The 17,509-nt window shown below is 43.9% G+C and overlaps 1 protein-coding gene and 1 long non-coding RNA gene across 2 annotated transcripts; one reads left to right on the forward strand and one right to left on the reverse strand.

Annotated features, from left to right (window-relative positions):
- The first annotated feature begins 250 nt into the window (after positions 1 to 250).
- LOC140251610 (uncharacterized) lies at positions 251 to 6,552 on the forward strand. Its single transcript, XR_011903437.1, has 3 exons — positions 251 to 390; positions 1,589 to 1,669; positions 6,461 to 6,552. It is a non-coding gene; the product is annotated as an uncharacterized lncRNA (long non-coding RNA).
- CISD2 (CDGSH iron sulfur domain 2) lies at positions 2,621 to 12,300 on the reverse strand. Its single transcript, XM_072335586.1, has 3 exons — positions 12,113 to 12,300; positions 5,626 to 5,837; positions 2,621 to 4,680 (listed from the first exon to the last, which is right to left on the reverse strand). The coding sequence occupies exons 1-3, from the start codon at positions 12,213 to 12,215 to the stop codon at positions 4,591 to 4,593; spliced, it is 405 nt and encodes a 134-aa protein (XP_072191687.1). The 5' UTR covers positions 12,216 to 12,300; the 3' UTR covers positions 2,621 to 4,590.
- Positions 12,301 to 17,509: the final 5,209 nt, after the last annotated feature.

A 17,509-nucleotide genomic window follows, 5' to 3' on the forward strand; every position in this document is an offset into this window, starting at 1 on the left:
TGTGTTATGTCTCTGTATACGCATAATAATCAGTCCGTGTGCCTTTTCATATGACTAGTTCTAGCCAGAAAGCAAAGTTCTTAAAAATATTTAAGGTTTGTGGCCTGCAGTTCCAGCACAATGATAAACACCAGGAAATTCTTGGGTAAGTTTTCCCCTAACAGCTGTCAAGCACAACTATTATTTCATTTTCTCCAGGCTTCCTGACCATACATACTGCTCTTCTCTCTGCTTTCAGGGAACATACAGTCTTCGGTCCGTGCTCATTCCCTGACAACAGAAGGTGCTCTCAAACTGTACAGACTGGTGAACAGTTCCAGCGCTGGACAAGATGGTTACTATGCCAACCACTGACTTCTGTGCCCCTCCTGCCTACTGAGCATTATTGAGGTACTCAGTTGCTTAAACAGGGACAGTTTTATAAGGAGGTTATTGTATTTGGGAAGTGTAGCATCTGCAGACCTATTGGTAAAGTGAGGGAGTGTGCTGTTAGTTCATCAGTGTCTGCTTATAAAATAATACATTCTATGTAAGTAAAACATGCAGGAGAAGCTGTATATAGTTTTTTGGGGGTTTTTTTATAAAGTGTTTTAAAAACCAGAACACTCCTTCAGGGAGAGATCACTGCACCATGTTTGGAATGTGTTCAGTAACAGTGTAAGCATTATGGCCCTTTAAATCTGAACACAACCATAAGTATGCAAACCTCTGACAAACAGCCTTTGGTGTCCTCTAATGCTTGCTCACCATCCTAACAGCATCTCATAAGTTGGATCTATCGTGTTCCCTTATTCTTAGTTCACACTCAATTTAGTCATCAGGATCATTCCCTCCACTGTTCTGAGACCCTGAATAGCTGCACTGATTCAACTGTGGTTTTGTCTTATAAATCAAACTCGACTCTCCTCACCACTGAGCGTATTTGTCACAAGACCCCTTTCCCTGAGCCTTTATTAAGTTGGGAACAAGAATAGCATTGAAGCTGTTACAGTCCTGCAGATCTAAAATGAAAAGCATTAATGCTTTGCAATGCTCCTCTCCATGCCTTCTAGAAAGGAACAAAACACATTGTGTCATAATGTTATACTGGGGCTGAGACATTTTAAATAAGGACTGTGACAATTTCAGCTGCTTTTAAATAGCAGTTGATTGAAAGAGTTTGCACAGGTGAAGTTGTGACAACTAAGGCCACCTCCCTTTGAATGAAATGCCATGAAATCATTCATGCATAATGCATAAATTCAAGTCCATAAAATCTTTATGCCACAGCAAACAGTCTCTCTTTTGGAGGAACTAAAATTAGCGTGCAACGTGCAGTAGACTGTAACTGGGGGAGTCCCACTGGCATGCAGACATAAGCACAAGTGCAAGGTGGAGAGAGTACTGAGCACTGCATGCATGTGCAGATCCAGAAGGTTCAGAAGAGCTTCAGCAGCAGAACAGTCTGACAGCACAGCAAGTGACACACAGCGGGCAGTTAGAGCAGGCAGCATATGGGAAAGACAGAAAGGGGCCATCTGGAAGCAGGGAGTAGCATGAGCCAGGGATGAAATAATAATATCATCACTGTATTCTCTTCCTTTTGCAGCCAAATTGAACATTCTAGAGAATTTAGATGATATCTAGAACTAATTGTGACGCGCTCAGGCTGTAGCATGGCTACAAAATGGTAAGTGATAGTTTTTGCATTTTAAATGTTGTGCCAGATGGTGCTTCAGTCACATTTGCTTTGGCTAATAGTTGACACAAGAAGTCAGGCAGCTTTCTCTAAGTATGTCTGTTTTGCAGGCTTATTTGTAGTTCATTACAGTGATCGTTCAAATCCGTAGTGAAAAGAAAGGTCATTAATATTGCTCTAGTAGAGTAAGGCACCATGGTATGATATGCCATACCATGCTTTCCCTGACTCTGCATCAGGACAGTGAAGATCTGCTCTGCCACCTGCGTCCTGGTATTTATCCCTGCTATTATCCCCTTGTGTGCAGCTTCCAACTAAGGGTAGAAAAGTCACCCAGTGCCAAGATGTTACCCAGCACACCTTAGTAGGTAACAGGTTCAACTCTATCACTCCTGAGACAGAGAGCTTCACAGACACTTCAGTCCTCAGCTTAACTCACAGACTTTAGAGAGATAATCTGAACAAATAATTAAGTGGTGTTTTTTGTTTCTCTGCAAAGACTTGCATTTAGAGCACAGGCTAACTGTTAAAGGATTCAGTAGTAGTAGTAGTATTTTTTTGCATCCATCTTCCAAAGGACATAATGTTAAATGAAGAGCAAAACTTCTTGCAGATGAAGAATCCAAACTGCAAACAGCACAGGTTCAGATAAGCCAATCCTATTCAGCGCTGTGAACTTAGCAGTCCAAGAAAGGTTTGTTTACTTGGTGAGTGTAGGTACAGACACCTGGCTTCCATGGACTCTTGAAATCAGAGAGGATGATAAGGGCTCCGGTATCCTCCTTCATTTTGGGATGCATTTTGCTGCTCTTCTCAGACTGATGTGACGTGAATCCATTACACAGCTATTTCTACCTGGCAGGTAGGTGAAACCAAACTCTTACTTTGATAACAAAAGCAGAACAGTTCTTTGTTTGAAATTTCTACAGCCAAAACACTACAGCCAGTGTTAAGCTTTCATTTACTTCAGTTTTGTAGCTGTACTTCTGCAAGAGGCACTTACAGTAAATGGATTTTTTAATGCCAAGAGTATGAAAACTACCCTACAATAACGCACAATCCCCTTGTTAGGGCTCTTTGCTGCACCTAAGGCTGCTCCAAAACCACCTTGAAGAAGGGACTCACCTTGTCTTTAACTGAGGCTACGTGAGGAAGTTTTCCCTTCACAGATTCGTTTTGAAATGCAAGGAAATTGTAAAAAAAGACAGTCATCCATCTTGCTTACAGTCTTGTAGAAACTACTAATACGTCCTTTCTAAAAGGAACTGTGAGCCCTACTGTTCCCAAACTGTACTTCAGATACATTCCACTTCCATAGAGCCATAAGCAAAACCAAACCAAAAACGGTGTGTTTTTGTAGCCACAGTTGCAGGCAGTTTAGCAGTAGTTTCATCAAACAGAAAGCAGGGGGAAAATAATTACATAGATTGTGTGAGAGGTGGAGTCAAGAAGCTAAACATTACGTTGCCATTCTTCTTAAAGGAGATTTGTGGGAGAAAAATCGCTTCTGCTGTACCACTTACCTTAACAGCATTTGTCAAAGTGGAAAAGATGATCAATGTACACAGAAAGAAATGAAATTATTTGAATGTGAGACTATCCTGATAGAAGCTGGAAGTACATAAAGATTTGTATATAATAATTGACTGCTGTAATGGGCTGTGAATTTGCTTTTTTTAATTTCACCTATCACTTTTTCCATGGAACCCAGGAATTGAACTTAGCATTCAGTATATTGCATCTAAGAGTGAAAACAGAGCACAGGACAAGACATTTGTGTTACTGTTCTTTCTTTGTAAGTGTTAGATCCTAATACAGCAGTGTTTACAGGCTGCTTTCATTCATTAGGATAAGGTTCCCATGAAACATTTAAATAAAGATAGACTGTACTGTGGGTTTCAATACTTTGTAAAAGCAGTAATTTAATCCACAGTCACATCCTAATCTGCCACTGTTTGTTGTGTTAAGAGCTTTAAGCACCTAGAACCACACCTATTGAAAACACGGGGACTGTCTCTATTAGTTCCACTGCTGCTTTGACAACCATTATGTGAGAATTGCTTCCTGACTCACTTTCTGTTTCAGCACTGGGATGATAAGCTTTGGAAACAGTGTGCTGCTCTGGGGCTTCCCCCCTCCTTAAGAACAGGTCAAATGAAATGCTTGTTAAAGAATAGTCAACATCTTCCCTTCAGACAATTGTCTAAAACTGGGGCATGGATCTGAAGTTCTACTTTTAAACAAACAGTCTTTCATTAAAGAATAAAGCACTTTAGAGGAATTAATGTGGAGTCTAACAGCTGAATAAGTAGTAATTACTTTCCTATATCTGAAGTTAAGCCATACCACAGCAAAGTTCTGACTTGCCCTAATAATCATTCTGAGTCAGTAACAAGCCAAGAACACGGTTCTAATTCACTTTTTTGGTTCTGTCATTTAGCCAACTCCTCCTATGAATGTCCCTGCTAAAAGAAAGAACATCTGCAGTGCAAGTGAACTTTCAAAGAGCAAATCTGTTTCCTTACACGTGTATGAACAATGAACAGGGGCCCAGAATAAAGGGGCAACGTTCCTTGTTGACCTGCTTACCTAGAAGTAGTGACCTTTTTGTTACCGCATGTTCATACAAAAAGGGCTTCACTGTAGGAAGTCATTTTATTGTTGAAATAAATGACTTATTTACAGAAATAGTTACTTTACAGTTTTACAAAGCAGTCATAATAGTTCTTATAAAGTATCAAAACAGTGACAGATCGAGCACTGTCTAAATGGAGTTTATCCAAAAAAAACCCCAAAAACTACAGCAATCATTGGACTAAATCATACCAATCACAGAATAATAAAACGCTGCTCCTTGCAACTACTATGATATAAAAGACTCATCCATCATGATCAAGTGGATTTAGTATCTGCTATACTTCTTTCTTCTTGAGTATTAGAGGTCCTACATTATCTCCCGTTAATTCATTGTGCTTGTTATGAGAGCCATCGCAGACAGGGAACTGGAAGAAAACAAATGTGAGAGATTAGTACACCTCTGTACAGCAATTACAAAGTGATCTTCAGTTCTTCCTTTGCTGAAAACCATTATCAAAGCTGACAGTTCCTCCTACTATGCCCCATTTCAACGAACTCCCTTCCCCATCAGACCTGTGACATTACTAGCCAAAAAGAAAAAAAAGCCTGCCCCCTCCCCCCCATCCCTTCATCCTGGGAAAGAAAAAATAGCAAACCTCCACATTGCTAACAGGTAATTGAGTTTGTCAGATCCTCAAATAGCTGTTCTCAGATATCAAGTTAGAGACAAAGCCTTCTCCATGGAAGTACTCTAAACAAAGCAGCAACCACAGCTACCAGTGTATTGTGGAGCCAGTAAAAGTGTTCTTAATAGATTTAATTTTTTGCAGCCAGTAAGTGCTGTTTTAAGCAAAACTGATTCTCTGCTGAAGTGCTTCTTCTGAAGGGACAGAATTTCAGAAACCTTCTAAGGTTGAGGGTACATTTTTTTTGTTAAAGCAGGAAAGCATTCAGTCCAAAGAAGCCAAAACCAGAGTGATGTCAGAACAGCCATAAGAAACTAGATGAAAAATACCCATCTCCCTTTATTTGACTCAGGAGATGGACTATTTAAAGCAGCCATCAATTAGTTGCTCTGGGGATATGCTCTCTGTAAACACAGGTCCCATTTTCATTCTAATATGAAAAAAAATTCTAAATATTTCTAGGAAAACCATACTGTGCTATTTTACGAGACTCAACAGTTTCTCTCTGCACGTAACTAAGTTTACAGTAGAGAAAAGAAAGAACTGTGCAATTCACAAAGCAGAAGCCTATCCCACCCCGAAAGAAAAGCAACAGGCCAACTTGCTGCCATTCACCACCACAAAACTGATAAAAACACTGCAAATTCCAGCCTCTCATCCTGAAGTAGCAACAAGCTATCTTACCGTCTTAGAACGCCAACACCTGCAGTAAGCTTTAGTGAGACACAGATCTTCGATGTTGATTTCATTCACTACTTTTGGATTTTCCTTCTGGATCTTGAGGTTAATCAAGCTATCTTTTTGCTGTTTCTTCTTGGGAAGGAACGGACGAACAGCAAGGTACCCAAGCAAGGCCAGCACACCCAGGAAAGGCAATAACCGCAGCCATTCTGAAACTAAAGACAGGAGGAATTTAGACTGGCTCTTGGCACCGCTTCAGTCTAGTGCAGCATCAGCTATTCTCAAACAGTTCAGACTTCAGGTAGGGGACAGGACTGCAGAGTCAGCAGGGCTGAAGGCAGGTGAGACTCCACAGGTACATCAGAAAACAAAAGAAGCTCCAGGTAAAAATCTGGGTTTTATCGTAGCTGAGGTACAAACTGGACTCACAGAGTCTCATCTCAAGTTCAGTTTTAACACTCTACAAAATGGCTCAGTGGAAGAGAATAAATTCAAAACAAGTAAAAGATGTATCGACATGAGGAACTCCAAAATTACTGCAGTTCTGCTCACCTGCAGTCACAACCAGCACAGACTGGCAGTGTGGGCATGGCTACCCATGTGAAGCTACAAAAAAATTCAACGCTGCTATCTTACATTCTATATATGAAGAGCTACCCATATGTTTTATGATTCAATTGTTTATTGCTTATTTCAGATTTTTACCTTCTTAGAAGTTTTCCTTGCTTGATTTGTTGCAAGTTTTGTTTAGAATGATATGGTATGATACAGGTATGATACAGACTGTGAAATAAGCACTAGCGAGCCTTCACCAGTTTTTTGGTGCTTTATTTTTCAGAGCTCTGTTTGCTCAGGGATCTGCAACCAGTTTCTACAATGCACATACAGAAAGAAAAAGTCCAGAGATGGGCTAAGTACCTTTAGGTGAGTCAAGACACAGAGAATGCTTTTTACCATGCTGAGAAACTTCTAAAGACACATAAGAAATTCAAGTATCCCCTGCAGACATAGCAGCCTTGCTCCGTCATTAGAAATCTAGACATACGAGTTGGAAAAAGATTTACTGAACTTGGAAAGAAAACATCAGCACCTGCCAGAAGATCTACTTTAAAGGTGGATAAGCTTTTCCAACAAAGCAAGCTGTGACAATACTCCAGTGTTTGAAGTATGCGTGCAGCATTAGAGAGAACATCCTTCTATTTTTTTGACTCTTCAGAAAGTTATAAGGATGTTAAAATATCTTACATTAGAAAACAAAGAAGGTTCAGAAAACAAAGAACTTGAATGAGCTGGAGCACAAGGAGCTGCATGAGCACTCTGTAAGAGAAGACACTGCAATCAAGATCCTCTTTTAAACGATTTAGAATCAGAACGTAACAAAAAATTTGTTCTACATTTTGTTTTTCAAGATTAAGGTGCACAAGAAAGGAAATGCAATAGAACAAAGCTGAAGATGCTAGGTAGACTGTGAGCTCTCAAATCATATTAGGAATAAAATTAGAACAGCAATAAAGCAAACACTTATGCTAGCACCTTTCCACATATAACACAGTGGCTCTCTCTTAACAGTTTGAATGTTCTTGAAGTATGCCATGTAATGAAAATACTTTGTGGGAACGGTTCAGTGCTCTTTGGGCTCCCTACAGCCTTTCAAGTGAAATCCATGCTTATTGGCACTTATCTGAGAACACACCTCAGCTGTTTAAATGATCATGGTGCCGTAAGAACTTTAAACACAGTCCTTCCACACTTGAATTTGCAGTGGTTCTTCTGCACAATGATTTTTTACAGAATTTCCTATGAGTAACCACAATAGACTGGTCTCTGTTGTTCTTTTTTCAGTTCCCTCAACATGTTTTGGGCTCTAATCACAGAATCACAGAATGGCCTGGGTTGAAAAGGACCACAGTGATCACCATATGCAGGGCCACCAGCCATCAGACCAGGCTGCCCAGAGCCATATCCATCCTTGAATGCCTCCAGGAATGGGACATTCACAACCTCCCTGGGCAACATGTTTCAGTGTGCCACCACCCTCTGTGTGAAAAACTTCCTCCTAATACTTAGCCTGAACCTCCCCTGTCTTAGTTTAAAACCATTCCCCCTTGTCCTATCACTGTCCACCCTCATAAACAACCATAAACTCCCTTCAAGTACTGGAAGAATGCAGTGAGGTCTCCCCAGAGTCTTCTCTAAGCTAAACAAGCCCAGTTCCCTCAACCTTTCCTCATAGGAGAGGTCGTCCAGCACTCTGACCATCATAGTGGCCCTCCTCTGGACCCACTCCAAGAGCTCCACGTCCTTCCTGTACTGGGGTCCCCACCAGGCCTGGACGTAGTACTGCAGATGGGGCCTCACAAGTGCCGAGTAGAAGGGGACAATCACCTCCCTCTCCCTGCTGGCCACCCCTTTTTTCATGCAGCCCCAAACACAGCTGGCCTTCCAGGCTGCAAGCTCACACTGCCGGCTCATCTCCAGCTTTTTGTCCACCAGGACCCCCAGGTCCCTCTCCACAGGGCTGCTCTCAAGGACATCTTCACCCAGTTTGTATAAATACCTGGGGTTGCCCCCACCCAAGTGCAGTACCCTGCTCTTGGCCTTACTGAACCTCCTTAGGTTTACACAGGCTTACTTCTCCAGGCTATCCAGGTCCCTCTGGATGGCTTCCCTTCCTTGCAGTGTATCGATGGCACCACTCAGCTTGGTATCATCCGCAAACTTGCTGAGGGTGCATTCAATGCCATCATCTATGTCACTGATGATGATTCATCACTGGTCCCTAAAAAAAAAAAAAACCTAACTAGAAACATATAGAAGTATCTCAATGCTGTGTAAATTACTGCTCTTCCTGAACAGCAGAACCTGTTTTTCTGTCATTACTGTAAATAAAAGACAAAAATTTAAGCAATTCCACCCTCCTGGAAGAAAATGGAGAATAAGCTCATTAAAAAAAGAAAATCAGAATCACCTGAATAGAGAAAAACATTCAGTTCTGGACTAAAACAGACAACACAGTCCCACCAACTGCTGCTTATTTAGTTCTTTCCCTGCCCACTGTCTGAAAGCACAGAATAATGACAGGAGTCATAAGGCAAACTTCTCACAGACTGTCTTGAGAAAAGAATCTGCAAAGACAGCTAGCCAGGCTCTCACCCTGTACCATACCCAACCAAATGAACACAACCCCCATTCTATGATCTGCTGGTTCACTGAAGTGCCAGTATCAGAAAAGACTTAACATCTCAAAAGCATTTGTGAGCTGTGTTAGGCCTTTGAAACTAAGAAGTAAATGATACCAACCAGACACACAGACCATCTCAGGGAGTTCCAGCCTACCAACAGGACAATTCACTAGGCCACTAGTCACTTCTGCGGGAGACTCTTAACCACTTGGGTTCATCCAAGTGAAAGAGGAAGATGACAGCTGTAGCATTTTAGAAAGGAAACTAGAAACAAGTGGGAATAGGAAGTATGAGGGTATTACTTATCACAGTTATTATTTAGCATTTGTATCACACTGAGAACTGATGAAGAGTTTTGTCCTCACTAGTCAGTGACTTATGTGCATACTTCTAATCTAGAGATCGTGTAGTCCAACTCCTCTGCAAAGCAGGATCCCTTGAACAAGTTGCACAGGTAGGCATGCAGGCAGGTCTTGAGCATCTCCAGAGAAGGAGACCCCACAACCACACTGGGCAGCCTGTTCCAGTGCTCCATCACCCTCACTGTGAAGAAGTTCTTATGCACCATTTGTGCTGAACTTCCTATGCTTCAGGTTATGGCTATTTCCCCCTGTCCTGTCGCCACGCATTGCTGAAAAGAGTTTGACCTTGTCCCTTTGCCTCCCACAAACTGGAACAGGTTGCACAGAGATGTGGTGGAAGCCCTGTCCTTGGAGACATTCAGGGCCAGGCTGGACCAGGCTTTGAGCAACGTGACCTAGCTGTGCATGTCCCTGATCACTACAGGAGAGCTGGACTAGATGACCTAGGTCCCTTCCAACTCTAAGGACTCTGTGGCTACTATACAAATTAAACACAAAGGACTGGGAATCATAAAGTCACCAGGGTTGAAACAGACCTCCAACTTCATCCAGTCCAACCATCCACCCACCACCAATTTTCCTCACTAAACCACGTCCTTTAGTACCACATCTAAGCATCTCTTGAACCGGTGGCACACAGTGGAAGAGCTGCTGCTTGCAACACTGGAGGCCCGGGTTCAAATTCCCCCTGTGGCACAAGTGGTAGAAGTGCCGCTCTGCTACACAGAGGGCTCGAATCCCGGGAGTTGGACTCGATGATCTCTAAGGTCCCTTCCAACTCGCACGATACTATGATACTATGATGATACTACGATACTTGCAGGGTCAGTGACTCCACCACCTCCCTGGGCAGCCCATTCCAGCACCTGACCACTTTTTATGAGAAGAAATCTTTCCTAACATCCAAACCGAACCTCCTCTGATACAATTTGAGGCCATTCCCCCTCATCCTACCACTAGTTACACTAGAGAAGAGGCCAACCCCCACCTTGCAACAACTTCCTTTCATGTAGTTGTAGAGTCACTCTGCAGATGACAGATTAATTGTTCAAATGGGTTCTGAAGATCATCCTCATGGTGCCAACCCTCCTCAGCACTGTAAAAGATGACCCACAAAACTGTCCTATTCCTGCCCAGCAGCTTGTCACATGAAAGTCCCTCTTAAGATGTACACCAAGTTTGAGACATCCCTCACAGGGCTGCAGCATGGAAAGGAGACTAGCACACAGGTTCTCAGAGACCTTAAACTTCTCTTTTCTCACTGCTAGCACATGTTAATCTGGAGTTACTTAGTATTCCAGCCTAATGAAACATACCAGGATAAAAGGCAAAGCCAGCATGAGACAACTCAATTCATTTCTGAGAACTTGAGAAGGGAAAGGCAAAGCAGCTACAAGAAACTGGAAGAGGCATCTAAGCAGCAGTGTGATAATTCAGATATCCACTTTCAAGCCCAAGGTCACACAGATTCTTTCCCTTCTCCCTCCCTGCTTTTACCTTCAGAAGTTTTGCACAGGATATTAAGTCTCACCCTCTCTGAGCAAGCAGTTTTCCACTGTAGTCTGGCGAGGTCATAACACACAACAGGTGCCTCAGAGTTTGTAGTCAGCGTGCTAACAGTAATACTCTACAGGAAAGGTTCATCCCTGCACTTTCTTGCCAGTTGTTTCTAAAACTGATGCATTACAGGAACCGAAGCTGCACCAGCCTGAAAGCTAACAGAGGTTTATAGAATGAGTCCATAAAAGCACTAAGAAAAAGTTAAGCACCATGCTGTTTCCAGTTTGGGTTCTGGTCTGCCTTTGTGAACAAAGTGAATGCTAGCAAAGTGTGTGGGGCAGGTCCCTGAAGCAAGTACCTACCAGTGCAGGGGGAAAATATAGCAGCAAGCTAGTCCTATTGAAAAACACTCTGAACAGAGGTTTTAAAATAAAGTCCTATCATTCCTGTGCAGTGTGAACAAACCCAGAGACCGCACATTCATCTTGTTACAGAAACTTCTGAGAAAGTGCAACAAGGTGAGACTAAGCGCAGGTATTATTATGCTTTGCAAATCATAACTAGGGCTTGAGGTTAAAAGGCAATGAGTTAAGTGGGAAACTACCAAAAGCTCAGGGTCTGACAAGCTGCCCTGTCCTGCACCTTGCTGTATAACTCTCCTCCAAGTTCAGAAGAGTTTTTTTGTTGTCTTTTTAATTGACAGCATTTCCAAATGAGAAAGTAGCCGTGCCAGACGGAGCAACAGTTCATTAGCAGCAGGTTTCTTTGTCCTGAGGAAGGCAGCACAACTTCTACATTTACAAGGAGCACGAACATGCTCCAACACGTACACAAGCCTGCTTTTCAGTGAAACCATTTTGCAGCACTGCTGAAGTCACACAGCTCAGTGCTGCAGGAAGAACACGTGGGGTCGGTTCCACACTTGGAGGCCCTTTTCTATTCCCACCTGTTTGGCTGGAGCACTCCCCTCGCTTCTTATCACCAAACCAACCCCTTTATTAGAGGCTCTGCCTGCATTACCACTCCACGCTACGTAACAGGCTCCCAGATGGGGCTCTCTCCAGTGGCGCTTGTTAGCTGCGTGCAGACGCTATCTTTACCCTTTTAAGCAAAGGGAGAAGCAGGTTTGGGGCCCGCGGGCACGCACGCCACGTTGTGCGGACAGTTCAGGCCGATACGCTTCACTCTTCCTACAGCCTCCTCGGGCTGCTTCCCATTACCCACACAGCGCATCCTAGCCCTTGCCGGGCACCTTTCCTTCTGTAACCGCGTAACGGCAGCGGAATGTCCGCGGACCATTCCCGCAGCCCGCAGCCCACTCGGCAGCGGCAGCCCCCGCCCGGCCGCAGGACCCAGCCCTCGGAACGGCCCCCGGCCCCGTCGCGCCCCCCAACGCCGCTCCCGGCGCAGGCAGGACGGTGGGCAGGAGGCCGGGCCTCCGCCTACCTGTGAGGCGTAGGAAGCCGCCGACGCTCTCGGGCAAAGGCAGGCGCTTGAGGTAGGCGGGCAGCTGAACCTTAACGATGCGCGCCAGGCTCTCCAGCACCATGGCGGCGACCCCCGAGAAGGAGCGGGACGAGAGAAGGCGCGACCGCCCTTAGCACCGCCCGCTTCCTCAGCCTGCCCCCGCGCATGCGCCGCGGGGTGGGACGGCGCCTGCCGGGCCCGCCCCTACCGCTCGGGCCGGGAGCGCCGCAGGGGGGCGCTGCAGCCGCAGGGGGGCGCGCGGGAGGCGGCGGCCGTTGCTGTAGGAGGGGCGGTGGGAACGGCTGAGCGCCGCCGCCGTGAGGAGAGCGGGCCGGCGGGCGGTTCTGTTTCGGTCCGGCGGCTCTCGCTGGGAGACTTAAGGTAGGAAGGAGAAGGAATTTGGCATTAATAATGTCTGCCTTGTGATTTATGGGTTGTATGTGGCTGTTACCCTGCTTCATTACGGCTGCGTGTCGCGTCGACGCTCCTGAAATAACGAAGTAAAAGACAAAAACTTTTCATCGTGTGGTGAATGTTTCTCATCTGATAACCCCTCCGAGGTGGGACGGTGTGAGTGCTGAGGGTGCTAATGTTACAAAGAGAGGCCCATTCGCCCGCTGCTGGGATCTGGCTTGCACAGAGCAAGCTGTACCTGAGCAGGTCTGTGTGCTGTCGGGAGAGCCGTGCTTGTGGCACAGCGCCTTGTCCCTCTAACCAACGGAAGGATGGAAGTACACAGTCATTCCAGGTCAGACAGTCCTACCACCCCTGGCGTTGAGTCTCATACCGTGTAGGTCACATGCCTCTATGGGATGCATGCTGATCCCGCAGAGCACTGAGCACAGGTGGCTGTGGGAAAGCTGAGGGACAGTCTTCACTCTGTAAGCTGTCCTGGTGTGATCTCAGCTGGAGCATGGTTCTCACCCTCAGTGCATGGAAACCATGCCGCTGCTGCCCAGACCAGCTGTGCTCTCACCCTGCCACCCCAGAACCTGGCACTGGGATAGGGCTCGGTGAAGGGTTCTTGAATCAGTGAGGCTGTTCCAGCTGAATCTATTCAGTACTTCTGGTTTTCTTTCACCATTTACGTTAGTGTTCCATTCAGAGCAATCTGAACCGATAGTTAAAAACATCACAAAGAAAAAAAAGGAAAAAAAAAAAATCAAAAAAATCAAAAATCAAGTTTAAGACAAACAAACCCAAATTATTTGTGCTTCTGGCCTACATGTCTTTCTTATCTGTGAGCCTACGCAAACATTTCCCGATGAATCACCTTCTCTAGCTAGCAAGAATAGTCTCTGATCTCAGAGTATCTCCGTTCCCTGCCTCACCTACATTTGGCCTTGTAATGACTGTGTCTGATGTCCCAAGATGATTCCTTCTTAAGTAGGCAGATGCTTGCTGTTAGACAAGATAATTAGATGATCTTTCATTAGAAAGAGCAAAATGTTTGATTATTCTGCAAAGATTACAAATGACCAATTATTAAGAAAGTGAAGGCTGGATGAGACTGCTATTCAAAGGGGAAGCAAAATATGACCTTTGGACATGCAGTTTGAACTGCGGCTCAGGAGGTCTGTGTTCACTCTCTAGCTTGGCCGCAGACTTCTTTTCTGACTTAGATTGGAAAATGGAAGCTGAGGCTTGCCCTGTCCTGCAGAAAAGAACAATGTTTTACACAGTTGCCCATCTTCAGGGACCACATGACAGAGAGAACTTGAGATGAGTTAACATCAGTTCACCAGGCAGGTGTGACATCATACATCTTCTTTTTGCTACAGACACAGAATTCCCTACAGGGACACTGGTGCTCCACAGCTTCTTTAGGATGTTACAATATCTTTTTCAACTCATATTGGCAAGTCCGTGTTTCTTTATGCCTCAGGTCTCAGTGCTGCTGATTATCTGGAGATCTCACTTGCACGTGTAGCTATGTTTTGTGAACTTCTAAAAGTAGAGATTGCCGCTTCCTATATGTTTTGTATTGAGCTTGGCCTCTGAAACTCCTGTACTGGATAGGCCATAAAGGAGCAGCTGTAATAAAAACAACAGCACAAAAAGCCCAGCATGGATACTTGATAAAGCCACCAGTACTGGAATATGATTATTGCTTTCAGCACTAGGAATCCTCCCACCAGGATTTTTCAGCCAGTATGTACGTTGCAGATAGGAAGCAGCAGGAAGCCCACATAAAGAGATGTACATAATTAATGCCAGCTCAGGTCTTTTACAAGGAACTCCCAAAATACAGCTCAGAAGAGAACCAGCCCAATTATCTTGTTAGTGTGCATGCTTTAATGAGAATAGTAGAAAAGTTAATGATATGGATTATCATTATTATTATCAGAATTATGTTTGGTAGAGTTTATTCTACTAAGTATAATGTTACTAAAAGCTACATTGGTCCAGCTCACAGCAGAAGTAACAGTTGCCTTCAGCATCCAAAAGTTGGGCCAATCAACTGAACATGGGTGTAAAATGAATTAATACTGTTCTGCCTAGAACACATTAGGATTTGCAAATGAAAAGAACATTTATAGATAATATTTAATGTGTTTTATTTTTCTTAGAATTGGCATTGCCATTATCAATACCGAATGCCCAGAACAATCTGTGCAGCAGGCAGAACTACTGTTGTCAACTAAAAGTATTCTGTCACCATTGAGTTGGGTGTCATGCAAATGCATGTCTCTAAGAGGAAGCCAGAACCCTCCCTTTGTGTTTGAATTATTTCACAGTGGGGGTTGATTGGTTGCTGTTCCTAATGAATGTGAAGATCTCTTACTCTTCTGCTTCCTGAGAAGTGGCAATATCAGTACAGTCCAGGAGGGCCTTAGGAACCAATTCATTTCATGTAGTCTCCATCAGTATACAGCATTATCAACACCCAAATATTGAATAATTGTGTCTCAAAAAGTAAGGAAACTTGATTAAAAAACCTCATTGTCTGTAAGACCACCTATAGAAGATGACTTTCGCACTGTATGTTGATGAACATTGCAAGCAAGTTGTAATTGCATTGCAGGCAAGGTTTTCATTTAAGTTTTCCTTCCTTATTTTTGCATCCAGAGCTTAATTGCTGTTAGAAGAAAGCTGACAATGTCACACTTTCACTTGACACTCAGAGCTGGCACTTTAAGTGGCTGCTGCTGGCATTTATTGAAAATACCTACTACTGTATGGTGTGCACTGTGCTTGAGAGAATAATGGGTTAGGAAAAGAAATCACATTTAGCAGGGAATCGGTAGGGTAATTTTATGATAGCATAACTACCACATTGTAAAATGATTGCTAAATAATTTTATCATCTATCTAATGTCTAAGAATTTTACAATGTAATGATGATGTTTTGAAAGCAGATGCTTTCAAATGCACATGCTTTCAGATGTTGCACAATGTGACGCTGTTGTAGGAAGCATCAATCAAGTAGCACTGATGATGCACAAGAAAGTGCACAGTAGACATAATTTTGCAGTGAGTTCTCAGCTTGGATCCAGTCTTTCCACCTTCATTATTTAGTTGATTGGACAGGTAACTGCTCACATGATTCAGACTGATCTCTGGTCCTATGAAGACTTCATAGAATCATTGAATCTTAGAATCACTCAGTTTGGAAAAGACCTTAAAGATCATCAGGTCCAACCATGACCTAACCATATTACTCTAACTAACAACCCTCCGCTAAATCATGTCCCTGAGCACCACATCCAAATGGTTTTTAAAGATATCCAAGGATATAGGGAGCCTATTCCAGTGCTTAATAATCCTTTCGGTAAGGAAGTTTTTCCTGGTATCCAACCTAAACTTACCCTGGCACAACTTAAGGCCATTTCCCCTCGTCCGGTCACCAGTGAGAAGAGACCAACCCCACTCTCACTGTAAGCACCTTTCAGATGTTGAAGGAGGGCGATAAGGTCTCAGCCTCCTTTTTGCCAGACTAAACAGCCCATTCCCTCAGCCTCTCCTCATAGGGCATATTCTCCAGGCCCTTCATAAGCCTTGTTGCCCTTCTTTGGACCTGCTCCAGCACCTCCAGCACTTCTGCAGGTTTGGAACTTTGTTGGCTTTCAGAGAGTTGCTAATTCACAAATTTTATTCAAAACAGAACAAGAGTCCTTAGGATTCACTAATACGCTCCCAGCAGACCAGATACCTTACCAATTTGTGGCAGGTTCTGCCTGGCTTGTTGCAATAAACCAGGCTACAAAATCCCCAGACTGTCCCCTGGGAGGAAGCTGCAGTGATGAAAAACAGACACATCCTCCTGTGCACTGAAGGACCTACGGAGGACAAAGCTGGCGTAATCTGTGAAGCGCAGGCTGCTCAACAAGCAGATGTGAAGTAACGCTGCTATCAAAAACACAACTTACTGTCTTATCATTGGAATCATAGGGTAAAGAAGCGTCGTGCATCAATTCGTTCTTGGTGGCGCTGTTCCCTTGCAAACTGCATTGTTCTTTGCTATCAGTGAAGACTGTATACACTTGACTGGACAGCTAAGAGTGTATTTGCTCCCTGAGTACTTTACTCCCTTGGTGTAATAGCTGACACTGATGGATGTTTCCTTCATTTTGGAAGGCAAAGGTGAGCATGGCACAGACTAATTCCTGTGACGCAATGTGCATTCATTGGCAGTGACTAATTATAGCACAGGAAAACTACTGGATTCTCCCCTGCTGAGGACAGAGTACATGCTCTCTGCAGCACGACTGCACTCTGCTCTGACTTCCTCCTGTGTCACAATGCCCACTGACACCACAGTAAAACAGCAGTTTATCATTCCTCCTCAGGCTGTTGTGTACCTACAGCTGGAGATTCCTGAGTCTGTCTCCCTTCTTCAGGGCTAGCTCCAGCTAAGCTCCTGCAGGTGAGCTGTGGCTCAGTGCACCTCCAGATCTATGGAGTTGGCTATTGCCTTGAAGATTTTAAATTACTTCCTCACTTACCCTTTACCATACTGTTGGAATCCTGTATGAGTCCTGCACTTGACCCCAGTACAGGGTGCTGTGAAACTGGTAAAGTACATGCATTTTTTTAAAACCAGTTTATGTTCTCTTCTAATCAGCAGTGAAAGCAGCTGCCACAAAAAGCAGGTGATAGCCATGCCATCTCAAAGCTTACAAGGTTTAGTTACATCAAAGGAAATGTAGGCCTAATGAATATAAAAGGTAGAAGTCAAGTGGAAAATGAAAAAGAAATCCACAGTAATTAAGAGGCATTCATCTTGATCAGCATGCTAGGAGAGCGCCCTTGGAAAATAGGAAGAAATCTAGTCCACTTTCTTTCTAGAGCAGAAAGTCTTCTACTGAAAATTCTTCTTGTCACAAGCGTCTATGGTAAGCTTATGGAGATGCTTGAGAACATTTTAAACTACTT

This window comes from Excalfactoria chinensis, chromosome 4 (genome assembly GCF_039878825.1).
Source record: "Excalfactoria chinensis isolate bCotChi1 chromosome 4, bCotChi1.hap2, whole genome shotgun sequence".
Lineage (NCBI taxonomy): Eukaryota > Metazoa > Chordata > Aves > Galliformes > Phasianidae > Excalfactoria > Excalfactoria chinensis.

Bases quoted from the DNA above. Each gene is read 5' to 3' on its own strand.
- CISD2 (XM_072335586.1), bottom strand. From the start codon at position 12,215: ATGGTGCTGGAGAGCCTGGCGCGCATCGTTAAGGTTCAGCTGCCCGCC. The intron at 5,838-12,112 runs GTAGGCGGAGGC...TCCTGTCTTTAG, and splicing joins CGGCTTCCTACGCCTCACAG to TTTCAGAATGGCTGCGGTTA. The intron at 4,681-5,625 runs GTAAGATAGCTT...GTTTTCTTCCAG, and splicing joins GGTGTTGGCGTTCTAAGACG to TTCCCTGTCTGCGATGGCTC.